Source organism: Mustela putorius, unplaced genomic scaffold (assembly GCF_011764305.1).
Source record: "Mustela putorius furo isolate JIRA1106 unplaced genomic scaffold, ASM1176430v1.1 tig00001114_pilon_pilon_pilon, whole genome shotgun sequence".
In the NCBI taxonomy this organism is placed as follows: Eukaryota; Metazoa; Chordata; class Mammalia; order Carnivora; family Mustelidae; genus Mustela; species Mustela putorius.
This window is the reverse complement of record NW_025421575.1, coordinates 1,771,620-1,786,916: the sequence shown is the minus strand read 5'-3', so window position 1 is coordinate 1,786,916 and position 15,297 is coordinate 1,771,620. Positions and strand designations below refer to the sequence as shown.

At 38.9% G+C, this 15,297-nt stretch overlaps 1 protein-coding gene across 1 annotated transcript in view; it reads right to left on the bottom strand.

Moving 5' to 3' along the window:
- Positions 1-1,467: 1,467 nt before the first annotated feature.
- The window catches only part of UPRT (uracil phosphoribosyltransferase homolog), a 37,316-nt gene continuing 23,486 nt past the window's right edge, over positions 1,468-15,297 (bottom strand). Inside the window, 5 exon segments of the mRNA XM_004779926.3 lie at positions 1,468-2,794; positions 5,523-5,621; positions 8,242-8,403; positions 11,109-11,171; positions 12,226-12,295. Of these exon segments, the coding sequence (XP_004779983.3) occupies positions 2,688-2,794; positions 5,523-5,621; positions 8,242-8,403; positions 11,109-11,171; positions 12,226-12,295 (501 nt within the window). The 3' untranslated portion in view covers positions 1,468-2,687.

The window sequence follows — 15,297 nt, the reverse complement described above, 5'->3', positions numbered from 1 at the left end:
AAAAACCCTCAACAAAGTAGGGACTGAGGGAACGTACCTCAACATCATAAAGACTATTTACAAAAAAACCCAGAGCTAAGATCCTCCTCAATGGGGAAAAACTGATAGCTTTTCCTCTATGGTCAGAAACAAGACAGGGATGTCCATAAGATAGTACTGGAAGTTTCAGCCTCAGCAAACAGACAAGAAAAGGAAATAAAAGGCATCCAGATCAGTAAAGAAGAATTCAAATTTGCACTATCTGCACACAACACGATACCCTATATAGAAAATCCAAAAGACTCCACAAAAAATTGCTAGAATTAATACATGAATTCAGTCAAGTCTCAGGATCCAAAATCAACATACAGAAATCTGTTGCATTTCTATACACTAATAATGAACCAGCAGAAAGAAAAACCAAGGAAACAATCCCATTTACAACTGCAGCAAAAACCACAAGATACCTAGGAATAAACCTAACCAAAGAGGCAAAATCTGTACTCTGAGAAGTATAAAACACTGATGAAAGAAATTGAAGATGCCACAAAGAAATGAAAAGACATTCCATGCTCATGGATTGGAAGAACAAATATTGTTGAAATGTCTATACCACCCAAAGCAATCTATACATTTAATGCAATCCCTATCAAAATAATACCAGCATTTTTCACAGAGCTAGAACAACCAATCCTAAAATTTGTATGAAACCAGAAAAGGCCCAAATAGGCAAAGCAACCTTGAAAACGAAAAGCAAGGCTCATAGCATCATAATTTCAGACTTCAAACTGCATTATAAACTTGTATTCATCAAGACAATATGGTACCAGCATAGAAACAGGCGCGCGCGCACACACACACACACACACACACACACACATATTTGGTCATAAAAATAATGAAATCTTGCCATTGAAATATGGGTGGACCTACAGAGTGTTATGCTAAGCGAAATAAGTCAGAGAAAGACAAATACCATATGATTTCACTCATATGTGGAATTTAAGAAACGAGACAAATGATCATAGGGGTAAACAAAACGAGGTAAACTGGGAAACACTCTTAACTATAGAGAACAAACTGATGGTTACTAGAGGGGACATGGGGTGAGGGATGGGTTAAATAGGTAATGGGGATAAAGGATGGCACTTGTGATAAGCATTGGGTGTTGTATGTAAGTGTTGAATCCCAAAATTCTACACCTGAAACTAATATTACACTGTATGTTAAGTAATATAAAGTGAATTTAAATAAAAACTTAAAAATTAAAAACAAAGGGAAAATATAATGAAGTCTTTCTAGCATTCCAAGGCTTTACATTCCCCTGTACACCAGCTTTTCCTTCCTCTCCCCTAATCGTTGCTGACTTCCATCAGCTTTGGTTCTAAGATAGTGTCTGCTGTTCTTTCTGGATTTTCTGGAGCAGAGGCCCCAAACAGCTGCCTATGGGGCTGTGAGAGTATAACTATTCAAGTCATCAGCCAGAACCACTGTTAAAATGTTTAATATCAATGCAAAATGAGATCAGGATTTTACAAGCAAGTTTCAGAACACATTGATTCTACAGCAGTTTATCTTCAGAGGCCTAAATATGAACACATACAAATCTTAAGGATTTAAAAAATATCACGGTATTTTTAACTTTCATACATCTACAGGTGACAAGTATGTGAAAGAACTCCTTTCCAAACTGAATGAAATACGCAAATTAAAAATGCAGCAATTTAATATACTGATTCACCATGAAACTTAGCAAGAAACTGTTCTTTCCCCCATACCTCAGAAAGACCACCACAAATTCCTTTCTAGGGCATCAATGTCATTAACAGTACTCCTCCATCAGCATCCAGACAGACCTGGTTCTATCCATCTGTGTAAATTAATGTTACAGTTCTGTGGTTGGAAATGCTCACCATCTTCTTCACTGAATTATACTTGGCAAGGCACCTACCAACAATGTACACGATGGGAAGTAAGCCGTAAAGAACATAATGGCTTGACTAAAGAACTAACCATATACCCTGGGTCTGCTAATTGAGTGAGGATATTAACAGAAATGTAAAATTTCAGGAGGCATTCTTTCTTCGCCCTCTCCAAGTTACCAGCACATATGGTACTGGGAAGTAAAGAGTAGAAGAAGGTGATGACAGCCATATACACAAACTCTCCCTAAAAATGAAAGCAAACTAAACAAAATGCAAAATATAGCGGACTAAAGACCAGACTCGCATTTGGGTTTTATTTGTGGCGGCAAACAACACCAAACTGTAAGGTTCAAAAATCAGGAAACAGGTTTGGGGTGCCTGGGTGCCTCAGTCAGTTAAGCATCCAACTCTTGATCGCAACACAGGTCTTGATTTCTGGATCGTGAGGTCAAGCCCCACACTAGGCTCCATGCTGGGTGTGGAGCCTACTTAAAAAAAATACTAAGTAACAGTTTCAATGCACTAGGGGATCATCAACTTGCATAAGAGTATTATTAAAATATTTTCTAAGAGTTGTGTGTGCTTCCCTGTTGAATTTAGTGCCAACAGTTAAATAATCAAATAAATTAAATAAACCTCAAATATTTCCTTTTTACTATACTCTTTTCCAAAAATTACAAAACACAATTTTCTCTACCATTCCTCAAGTGAATTAGTAAACAAGTAGAAACTCAAAACATTAACTGTAATATTACACAAGGTAATTAATTTTCCTTTGGCAACTCAGTCTGTCCCGAAGTATTTCTGTCCAAAATGTGTTGGTGCGACAGGATGAACTTCAGTAGTTAAAATTGTGATCTCTGGAAACTCCTGAATGATTGATTTGGCACCTTTAAAAAATAAAAAGAGAGTATCTGTAATGGAATGACTTTTTGCTAATATTAGCTGGAATTCAGGAATTTTAGTCATTAGTTATAATATAGACAGAAGACAAAAAGCAATGACCTTTTAATACCTAGTCAGACTTTATTAATCTCTTAGTTTATGTGTCTGATACCTGAAAAGTTTGACAATCATCACACACCTCCACTAGTTCACTAATAAACTCTTAGAATCAAACTGTTTCATATCCAGGATTTTAAAAATACATTCAGTTGGCGAGGATGCGGAGAAAGGGGAACCCTCCTACACTGTTGGTGGGAATGCAAGCTGGTGCAGCCACTCTGGAAAACAGCATGGAGGTTCCTCAAAATGTTGAAAATAGAACTGCCCTATGACCCAGCAATAGCACTAACTGGGTATTTACCCTAAGGATACAAATGTAGTGATCCAAAGGGGCACATGCACCCGAATGTTTATAGCAGCAATGTCCACAATCGCCAAACTATGGAAAGAACCTAGATGTCCATCAACAGATGAATGGATCAAGAAGATGTGGTATATATACACAATGGAATATTATGCAGCCATCAAAAGAAATGAAATCTTGCCATTTGCGACAACATGGATGGAACTAGAGCGTATCATGCTTAGCAAAATAAGTCAAGCAGAGAAAGACAACTATCATATGATCTCCCTGATATGAGGAAGTGGTGATGCAACATGGGGGCTTAAGTGGGTAGAAGAAGAATCAATGAAACAAGATGGGATTGGGAGGGAGACAAACCATAAGTGACTCTTAATCTCACAAAACAAACTGAGGGTTGCTGGGGGGAGGGGGTTTGGGAGAAGGGGGTGGGATTATGGACACTGGGGAGGGTATGTGCTTTGGTGAGTGCTGTGAAGTGTGTAAACCTGGTGATTCACAGACCTGTACCCCTGGGGATAAAAATATATGTTTATAAAAAATAAAAAAAAATTTTAAAAAGAGAGAACAAGTTGAAAACTTGTTCATAATAACAAAAACAAAAACAACAAAAAAATACATTCAGTTATAGAAACTTTCTCCCTGAATAGTCTTTGTTTTGTTTCATTTTAAAGGCAGTGGAATAGAGCGAATACAATCTTTTCCAGAAACAGGATCATATATTAAGATAATGGCTTCTCAACCAGAATACTGTGAAACAAGGGTAAAAACATCTTTGGTATGTTAGAGTGAGCTAGCTTTCAGAAGTTAAGACTCTAGCTTTGGGGGTTGCAGGAAAACCGATGAGCTAGGACGCTTGCCAAACTAAAAAAACCATAGCAATGTAGCCACAAAATAAGATTTTTTTCATCTACCATGTCAAAGAATAGTATACCATTTAATGTATGCTCTTAGAATTAATACTTACTATTGGGCAGGAAGCCCAATAATTATTTGGTTATCTCAAAGTTTACAGTGCCACCTCTGCTGTATATAAATAGATGACCAAGGAAATTGCCCTTTGTCTCCATCAACACTTGAACTACAGGTAATTTTTATTATGAAATGACAAAATAAGCAATGGCCTGCAGAAAGCAGCCCTCCTAACTGCATACACTGTAGCCCCTTCAAGGTTGGCTGAGACTCGAAACCTTTGGAAATGAGGAAACACCCTAACTAGAAGCCACATATTTCTCTTTTTTTTCAATTAAGAAACAAATACAAATTCACTGTCAAACACTTGGAAAATACAAAAAAAGCTTAAAAAAATAAAATGAATTGCTTAGAGTCCTCAAATCCTATGATAACCACCATTAATACAGTATGTATTTTAAAATGAAAATTGAAATAGTACTGTGTATCTGTCTAGCCTCTCAGGCTAAGGAAAGACTCATCAGGAAAGACTCATGTTAAATCCAAGTCTGATTTTGGTAGTCATAAGAGTCATAACTTGCATAAGTCATCTCTAAACTTGGTGGTAGCATTTAATGTTATTCTAATGCTGTTATTTTTTTACATACTTTCTTAAATTTACATATAGCTTTTTCGATGTTATTAAACGTTTTTCAAAAACATGATTTAAAAGTTATGTAATATTACATCCTTTGAATATATATTTATTTAATCATTTCTTTATTATAAGCCATTTACATACTTTCAAGTTTTTTCTTACACTAAAAATAACTCTGCAGTGGATATCCTAAGGGCTAAATTTCTACATGCACATATGATTATTTTCTTAGGATACTTTCACAATTGTCCTAGATTATATGGCAAAAAAATAGGGCCTTAGCTTCCAAAGGAAATGGAGAACACACAGTTCTACCCTTTATGCCCTCTGAGCAGAAGCAGAACTTAGAAAACTTCTGCTCTTTGCTTCATGCTGCAAAGTTTATGCAGCAAGACCAGAGGGCTAACGAACCTCAAGTTTCTTGCAGTTTGGGAGCAGTTCTCAGGCTCAGGTGAGAAGTCAGGAGAAACAGAGACACTTCAGCCACGTGCAGGCTCTACCCAAACAGGGATACCAGGAAAACAATTACAATCCCCTTCAAAGGGGTTAGTTCATACTTTCCCATTTGAATTTGAACATTAGACTGGTATAAAAATACTTTATCACCAAGCTGAGAGATGATAAACAAAAGTTATAAACTACCAAAATTCGATTTAGATTTAATGTGAAAGTAGAAATGAACTTTTCTTCACAATGAGAGTCTGGACAGATACATACCTATCCAACCCATGACTATCTGGAACCCCAGACATGCTGAACTCACCATGAGGAGTAGAGAACAGACTGAGTAGGATGATAACACTGGGTTGAACTCCATGTTCTATAAGAACCTTTACAGCTTCAATTACAGTATTTCCAGTGCCTGAAATCAAATGACAACCAAATGCATTAGCAACTTGAACATTTATCTCAAAACGTCTTTGAAGTTTCTTTGAAGTAGAGGCAGTTTGGCAATCCAACATAAGGCACTAGGCAAAGCTTCATTTGAAGGAACTGTTTTTTATCAATAACGTCCTCTTTTTTGTTTAAAGATTTTATTTATCTCTTTATTTATTTCCAAGAGAGAGAGAAAGAGAGAGAAAGAGGAGTGTGATGCTGAGCTTGATCTCAAGACCCTGAGATCATGACCTGCACTGAAACCAAGAGTTGGACGCTTAAGAGACTGAGCTACCCAGGCACCCCATCCATAATGTTATTTTCAATAATGGACATGACACACATACTTTTCAGTTTTCAAATGCACAAAAAACCCTAAATTCATTCAGTATTTGAGATATCAAATCTGACACTCAACCTCCACCACCAACCCTGGGAGACAATACCGTGTGTGATCTGAATAAGCTTATAAATCAGAATAGGAGAAAAAATATTACTTTCAGAAAGGATAAATCCTTGAGAAATTCATTGCTACATTAATTGGGCTACAGAAGGGACATATTTCAATATATTTTTTGTGTCTATAAACTTTGCCTCATTAGATCCTTTGCTTCACTGTTTTCACTCATTTTAAAACAAAAGCTCTTTGGAGCTACCAAAGTTTATTTAAACAATGTATATGCTCTTATTACACAATAAAAATACTGCCCAGGGAAACTCCAAATGCAACTGAGAAAAACACGTTTAGAAATGGTTTTGCCAAGTTCTTTATAGATTCTAGACACTAGTCCTTTATCTGATATGTCGTTTGCAAATATCTTTTCCCATTCTGTCAGTTGTCTTTTGATTTTGTTCACTGTTTCCCTTGCTGTGCAAAAGCTTTTGATCTTGATGAAATCCCAATAGTTCATTTTTGCCCTTGCTTCCCTTGCCTTTGGCGTTGTTCCTAGGAAGATGTTGCTGCGGCAGAGGTCGAAGAGGTTGCTGCCTGTGTTCTCCTCAAGGATTTTGATGGATTCCTTTCGCACATTGAGGTCCTTCATCCATTTTGAGTCTATTTGTGTGTGTGCTGTAAGGAAATGGTCCAATTTCATTTTCCTGCATGTGGCTGTCCAATTTTCCCAGCACCATTTATTGAAGAGGCTGTCTTTTTTCCATTGGACATTCTTTCCTGCTTTGTCGAAGATTAGTTGACCGTAGAGTTGAGGGTCTATTTCTGGGCTCCCTATTCTGTTCCATTGATCTATGTGTCTGTTTTTGTGCTAGTACCATGCTGTCTTGATGATGACAGCTTTGTAATAGAGCTTGAAGTCCGGAATTGTGATGCCACCAACGCTGGCTTTCTTTTTTAATATCCCTTTGGCTATTCGAGGTCTTTTCTGGTTCCATATAAATTTTAGAATTATTTTTTCCATTTCTTTGAAAAAGATGGATGGTACTTTGATAGGAATTGCATTAAATGTGTAGATTGCTTTAGGTAGCATAGACATTTTCACAATATTTATTCTTCCAATCCAGGAGCATGGAACATTTTTCCATTTCTTTGTGTCTTCCTCAATTTCTTTCATGAGTACTTAGCAAACTCAACACCCAAAGAACAAATAATCCAATCAAGAAATGGGCAGAGGACATGAACAGACATTTCTGCAAAGAAGACATCCAGATGGCCAACAGACACATGAAAAAGTGCTCCATATCACTCGGCATCAGGGAAATACAAATCAAAACCACAATGAGATATCACCTCACACCAGTCAGAATGGCTAAAATCAACAAGTCAGGAAATGACAGATGCTGGCGAGGATGCGGAGAAAGGGGAACCCTCCTACACTGTTGGTGGGAATGCAAGCTGGTGCAGCCACTCTGGAAAACAGCATGGAGGTTCCTCAAAATGCTGAAAATAGAACTGCCCTATGACCCAGCAATTGCACTATTGGGTATTTACCCTAAAGATACAAACGTAGTGATCCAAAGGGGCACGTGCACCCGAATGTTCATAGCAGCAATGTCCACAATAGCCAAACTATGGAAAGAACCTAGATGTCCATCAACAGATGAATGGATCAAGAAGATGTGGTATATATACACAATGGAATACTATGCAGCCATCAAAAGAAATGAAATCTTGCCATTTGCGACAACATGGATGGAACTAGAGCGTATCATGCTTAGTGAAATAAGTCAAGCAGAGAAAGACAACTATCATATGATCTCCCTGATATGAGGAAGTGGTGATGCAACATGGGGGCTTAAGTGGGTAGGAGAAGAATAAATCAAACAAGATGGAATTGGGAGGGAGACAAACCATAAGTGACTCTTAATCTCACAAAACAAACTGAGGGTTGCTGGGGGGAGGGGGTTTGGGAGAAGGGGGTGGGACATTTGGGAGGGTATGTGCTTTGGTGAGTGCTGTGAAGTGTGTAAACCTGGTGATTCACAGACCTGTACCCCTGGGGATAAAAATATATGTTTATAAAAAATAAAAAATTAAAAAAAAAAAAAAAGAAATGGTTTTGCCTTTATATAAGGGTACCTAAATGGCAGTCACTAAGCTGAACTGATTTAAACCCTAAGCAAAGTATACAAATTAAACTCCAGCCACTCACTGAGAATTGGATACATCAGAAGGACTTTTCTCCGGTAAATGTCTGGGGGGAACTTGGCATAATACACTTTGGCTCTTTGTGTCTCTTCATCACTCTGAATCAGGATCTTTCCAATTCGTATGGATCGACAACAGTCTCGTAAACCTTGTTCCATTGCTTCACCTTGAAGAAGGAAAATTTCAAAAAAAAGGGAGGGGGATAGAATTAAAGTCCAAAAACAGACCAAAGCAAAGTGTGTGACTATTATTAATACAAGAAGGACATTGTCAAGATGGGAGCAATTCTTCTTAAGTTAAGAGCTTTTATTTCTGATATGCTCTTATTTTATACTTAGTGCAGGTCAATTAAACTAGATTAAGTCCTGGTCAATGAAAGTAGGACAAACTAGTTTTATTGCTCACTTTCAAGTTTTAGGGATGTCACTCTTCCATGAATACAAAAAATACAGTGTTTTGTTAGGCTGCTCCCTGAGCTTTTCCAATTATCAGGACCATTTTATTCCTATTATTTTAAGGAAGGCTTTAAACCACTTCAACCTGTTATTTTCATCTGAAAAAACAATATAGAAGATTTATGGAGGAATTGGGTTACAGATCAAGGTGACATTAGGAGATATCACTGCAGCCCAGCAATGAGTTCAATGGCAGAAGTTTGCCAGCAAACAGTGAAAAAAGTATACCGTTCCCTCCATTCCCCCCAAGAACCATAACCAACACTACTACTAACCTCTTGGTTTCTGAACAGCTATTTTTTAGTCTAAATTCCTTTCAGGAAGTGCTTGCCAAAAGTGAATCATTCTCGTACCACCTTCCAGATTTTAGGTTATATCAGAATTCTATCTGTACTGTTACTTAATATTTTTCTTTAACTATTTACACCTATTTTAAGAGGAAAGTGTCTATCACTGGTGTAAACATAAAAAATAATCTCTAATCTATATGAAAATCAGTCAATAACAAATAATGTTAAAAAAGAACCCTTGTCTCTGCACTACCCCAAGGTCATCTGCCATATTCTAGGGGTTTGAGGATGCTGCTGCCTTTAGGGCAGGTACTAGACTAAAATAGAAGGAAAAAAATGCCTTAAAAGCCCATCCCCATTGTCTTCACCAGTTTTAAAATGTTAAATAACATTGTCCTGAAAATCCTTTCATTACTTAAAAGCAACATTCTTTAAAAAAGGGAACTTACAGCTCCTATTCTACTTGACATATTCAATTGTTCACAAACAGAAATTCACAGCCAGAATAAGGCAATGCTTACATGTGGAAAAAAAAAAATCCATCTGTCTCCAGTGCAAGCAAGTGAGGCTTCCACTGAACCTTGGATCTTGTGCAAAAGTTTAGTTAGTTAGGTACCAAATGGAAGTAATCATCCCCATGGAAAAGGTAGACATACTAATTATAGGCATGTGATTTTGTTGCACAAAGGTTGGTTTAAAAGAGTAATCAGTTGGACTCAAACACAAATACAACATTTATAATACCAGCAACTGGAAATACCTAGAGTTAATAACAGATAAGTGTTTTTGCTATATGGCCACATACACTGTGGAGGCCAAGAAAAACAAGGCTGTACCCACCTCGAGTCTAGCCCTGACATAAGTACAGCCATCTTGGCAAAGCAAAAGCTGGCACCTTGCTCCCCCCTCTCCACCCACTCCCCTCCCCTCGGTAGTATGTGTGACATTCCTCAGCCACCCCTGGCTGCCCTAAAAAAAAAACAAAGAGTTAACTTACAGAGATCACAATTCTTCAAGATAGGAGTCTCCCTCGGTTTACAAATGTCCTAGTGATTCACAACAAAGAAGCTATCTTCTCAATAGCCCAACTTCAAGAGACAAATAACTTAGTTCCTTAAGCCCTAATGTCGCCCTCCCCACCATAAAACTGAAGGAGGCTGAGGCAGAAGGAAATGTAAATAAAGTTAAATTTCTTCTAAACCTAAACCTAAACCTAAACCTAAACCTAAACCTAAATCAAGGACACTTGATGGGAGAAATGTGAAACTTTATCTCTAAACCTCCAAGATAGTGTCAGCAATCATTCCCAAGCATATGACCCACTGATATACATCTAACGGGTCTCAGGAGAAGATTTTTATTACTGGTAATGAATAACCTTTTCCCCAGACAATAGCTAGCCCCTCAAGGTCCTGGAGACCTTGCTTCCAAAATTCCTTAGAGACTAACATCATCCATAAACCCCTTTTGTCCTCAACCACTGCTGAGTATACCTCTACTCTGCCTTTTAAAAACCCTGACTGTAATCTGGCTCAGGGTCCAAGTCCCTACTCTGCTGTGTCGGGTATACTTGGGCCCAAGCTTAAGCTTGCTGAATAAACCCTCGTGTGATTGCATCGGTGCTTGGCTCCTTGGTGGTCTCTCAGACGCAAACACTCGGGCATAACAACACATCAAATATAAAACTAAACACACTGAATAAGTCATTCAGGCCATCTCCGGCTCAGGTAGGACTGTTCCCTAGTAAAGAAATTTAAAAAAAAAATTTCTCCAGTCAGGTATTCAAAGTTCCACAGGCCCAAATTTGTGCCATATTCCATCAGTCTTCAAGCTGCCCTGTTCTCCCCAAGATAGTACCATCTCATCCTCCTATCCTACCCTGAATTTCTCTGAAAGCAGGCTTGCCTGTGGGGATAGGCCACATAGAGTAGATGCTCTGCAGTTAAAATTAATCAAACTCAGCAACATGCAGGCCATGATCCAAGGCACTGTGAGGACAGACAACATAGGTGGTGAGATTTAAGTCAAGTCAGGCTGCAATTATGACAGACAAGCCCACCTCTCTCCTGGAAAACGACTGTTTCTATGCATGCAAAGAAACAAGAATCACATATATGCAAACCTACCGCTTCTCATTATGCTGACCCCACAATTTCCCTTCTCAAATTTCACTCCTTCATACTTGTACCCTGTTGGGGAATAGAATCAAAGAATTTATCTCTCATTACTGGAAGTATCCACTTATTTTTAAAGTGCCTGTAGTTTAAAGCCAATGGGTACAAAGCAACCCTTGTCTAGACATTCTGTATAACCTCTTAGGTTCCCTCTGAAAGTAATGAGAAGGCATGATTTTTCAATTATTTCTTAATTCTTCATAAAAAAAACCTGTGGAGATAATTGGGAGACACAGGCTTCGTTGAGTAGGAACAGGACATATGATGACATGATATTCACACACACATTCCTCAAATTGAATTCAGAGAGGAATCACTCCGCTCTGAACACTATAAACATCATCAATTCAAACTGGGAGCTCACTGTGATGCACAGGAGAGAGCCTCCTCATTCCACCCCTTTTATGAGCTCCTATTCTGCCTTAAAAAGCAGGAGAGAAAGGCTGAGATTGTTACCAAGACTTGCTCAACCATTGGTGCCATGCTGAATTGGATCAATTATGATGCAACAAGCTCAGCCCCTAATTTTCATAAAGTCAACCACTGAATAGAACAGCTTCCATTATTTACTAGAGAACAAAATCAGAATTTTAAATCCCTGAAATAGGGATCTTCAGCTGTGTTCTATTAAAGTAAAACAAAGTACTCTCTCCAGATGTCATCATTTTTAGTTTCCTTTGTCTTTTTTACTTCTCATTCTTTTACTTGGAATCTCAATGCTAAACCAACCTACCCCTTTATTAACACCAGCAGCTTCCCCACAGAGGTGAAGATAAGCTGCTAGCCATTCTTAGCTCTTGTCCCAATGGGATGTCATCAAGGCAACACCTGCATGCTAAAGAATATTTATTAACCTTTAACTTGAATTGACAAGCAAGCCATTAACAAAAAGTCACCCATATAAATTTCTTTACTAAACATCTCTGAGTTTATTAAGTTGTTTAAAAGAACAGCTCCACCTAGACTCCTCATTTTGGATACTGATTTACTCAGATCGCTTTTTTCCCCCATTTCCCCCTAACTTCCAGAACTTTCAGGACAAGAATCTGAGAGTAATGACCCTTGTTACCTGTTGGAGTGGTCACCATGCATTCTTTATATGGCAGCTGATTTAATCCCTCTTCCACAACCAGTCTGATCTAAAGAGTCAAAAGAAGAAGTTGAGAACCTGCTAGGTCTAGTGTTAGCTGTTAGCTTTAGGAGCTGAACACTAGGCACAAAGTCAGTAACACAACAGGCAAGGGTTTAGCTTATGGAGGTAGGTAGGGGCCCCCAACACAAGTTAGATGCAGAAACAGATCCAAATGCTAGGCTGCTTGCTGGTAAGTATCGAACCTTGGGTAGGCACATGATTGCCACCAAAAGGCTCAAGTATGCCTTCTGATACTAATTCACTTAGGCCAGCCGATATTACAAGAGATGCAGAACTACAAGTGACAAGAGTCATCCTTAGATGCAACAGACTTCCTTTTTGAATTTTTAAAAAATTTAACTATGTTCTGTTAGTCACCATTCAGTACACCATTAGTTTTTGATGTAGTGTGCCATGATTCATCGTTTGCATATAACACCCAGTGCTCCTTGCAATCCGTGCCTTCCTTAATACCCATCACCAGGCTCACCCATCCCCCCACCCCTCTGCCCTCTAAAACCCTCAGTTTGTTTCCTGGAGTCCATACCCTCTTGTGGTTCATCTCCCCCTCTGACTCTCCTGCCCTTCATTTTTTTCCTTCCTTCTCCTAATGTCCTCCATGCTATTCCTTATGTTCCTTCTGGTAACTCTGAAAATAGTGCCCACTGGGAACTTCTCTGCCTTGTTTAGTACTTTGAAATTAAGTTGGATTCTTTTTAACAAAGGCTTGCCATAATGCAAATAAAACCTGAAACTTCTCAGGAGGAAATAAATGAATGGATGGGGCTGGATCAATTTCCCGAGCTTGAAGTAGGAGCCAGTAGAATGCCCTGGGGATTCTCGGCTTAAAAAAAAGGGCTTCTAATGATCTTATTGTGTGGTACAGAGGAAAGAATACATCAGAGCTACTAGGAATAGCCTCCAAAACCCAAATATGATACTCCTATGAGCACCCAGAGCCCACCACAATTAAGATAGTGTCTGCAATGCACATTTTCTCTAATCAATCCTTCATTATTGATTAAGAATTAGGAACAGCAGGGAGAAACACCATGTTCTATCACTACAATACAACACCCTGCTGCCATTAAAATGATCAATGCTAAATGGGCTAGCACTTTGTCAGCCTGAAACACCAGAGAGCCCAGGAACCTGATGAATACTGTATATGTATGCACACTCATCTCTAGCCACCACCTTCGAGGTGAATGTTTCTCAGGTGCAAGCTGAAGGGAAGAAAAGGAACCTTTTCTTTGGATAGCTGAGATCTCTTAGTAACACTTTTTTTTTTAAAGATTTGTATATTTCTTAGAGAGAGAGAGAGAGTTTGGGGGAGGGAGTGGACAGAGAAGGACAGTCTCAAGCAGACTTCCCGCTGAGCGTGGAGCTTGAGGTAGGACTTGATCTCATGGGCATGAGATCATGACCTGAGCCAAAATCAAGAGTCAGGCACTTAATGGACACCTGAGCCACCCAGGCACCCTGCCCAGGAACACTCTCCTAAAGAGTCTTGCCTCCTGCCAGTCTCCTGCAATTCTGGAACAGAAATTAATATGTCCAAGCCTTATGGGAGAACATAAAACCAGCAAAAGGATGACTAAATATAACGAACTCAAGATCTGAGTGCCAGGGAAGCCAATCCTGACAAATTCAGGATAGAATTAATGTCAACTATAATGGGACCCTTGTGCTAGGACAGTGTACAAGAAATCCTCAATACCAGAAACCTAAATAGCTCCAGTCCCTACCACAACCACAAAAGACCCTCCACACACTCTCCTAGTATCAGAACCTTCAAAGCCAGAGAGGTCCAAATTATCATTGCCTCGTGTCAATTGTCATGGGTCCTCATGACATGATTTGATTAAGATATAACCCCTGCCCTTTCAAGTATTTTACAATGACCACGAACTTAACTCCTTCCTTCCATAGACAAAAGGCAAAGAAAGCAAAAGAAAGAGGAACCATTTTTGACTAATGAACACCAACATTTGTTTTCTCCACAGCAGCCAATGACAGAAGTTCCTTCCTCCTTGAACCCCTTCCTTTGGTTTGATAAAAGCATAAAGACAGAATGACCTAACTATAACTCCAGGAGTGCCAACTACACTGACCTTGATGCAGTCCAAGTGTTATTACTGCCTCTGGAAGCTCAAATGATTGTAAATAGAAGTGGCCTCTGAACTAGGAATACTTAAGGCCACAAGCCCAAAAGGAGCCGCCTATACTCCTTAGGAATTAATATTTCCTGAGGGAAAATCAAAATGGAAAGTTTCATGCCTTCCCCCCCAACATTCCCTTTAATAATCTATCTTCTATTCTTTGATTACACCTGTAAAGTTAAGAAGCTACTTTTTTCTTTCCCAAACTAAATACTGACAACAGCATTTCAAATGTAAACTCCATGAAATCAGGGACAATGTCTGTATTCTGGACTGCTGTATCTCCTCCCTCTGTAACACAGCCCAGCCAAGGACCTGACTGGAGTTCAGTATATATTTCATCAATGATGAATAATGAATAGCGACAGCAGAAAATGTATCAACCTTATTCCAAGCCCTGAACACACTTAGATGTAAACACAAAAAGGAAATGCAGTGCTTAACCTGAAAACAACCCAAATCGGCCTGAAACTCTCTCAGACCTCATCAACTAAACTGAACTGGGCTTATCAGAAAGAATGAACACCGACCATTGACATTGACATGCATGGAACTGGAGGGTATTATGCTGAGTGAAATCAGTCAAGCAGAGAAAGACAATTATCATATGCTTTCACTCTTTTGTGTGGAATATTAAGAAACAGCACAGAGGATCATAAGGAAATGGAGGCAAAACTGAATGAGAAGTCATCAGAGAGGGAGACAAACCATTAGAGACTCTTAACCAGAGGAAACAAACTGAGGGTTGCTGGAGGAGAGGTGGGAGAGATGGGGTAACTGGGCAATGGGCATTAAGGAGGGCACCTGATGGGATGAGCACTGGGTGTTATATGCAACTGATGAATTA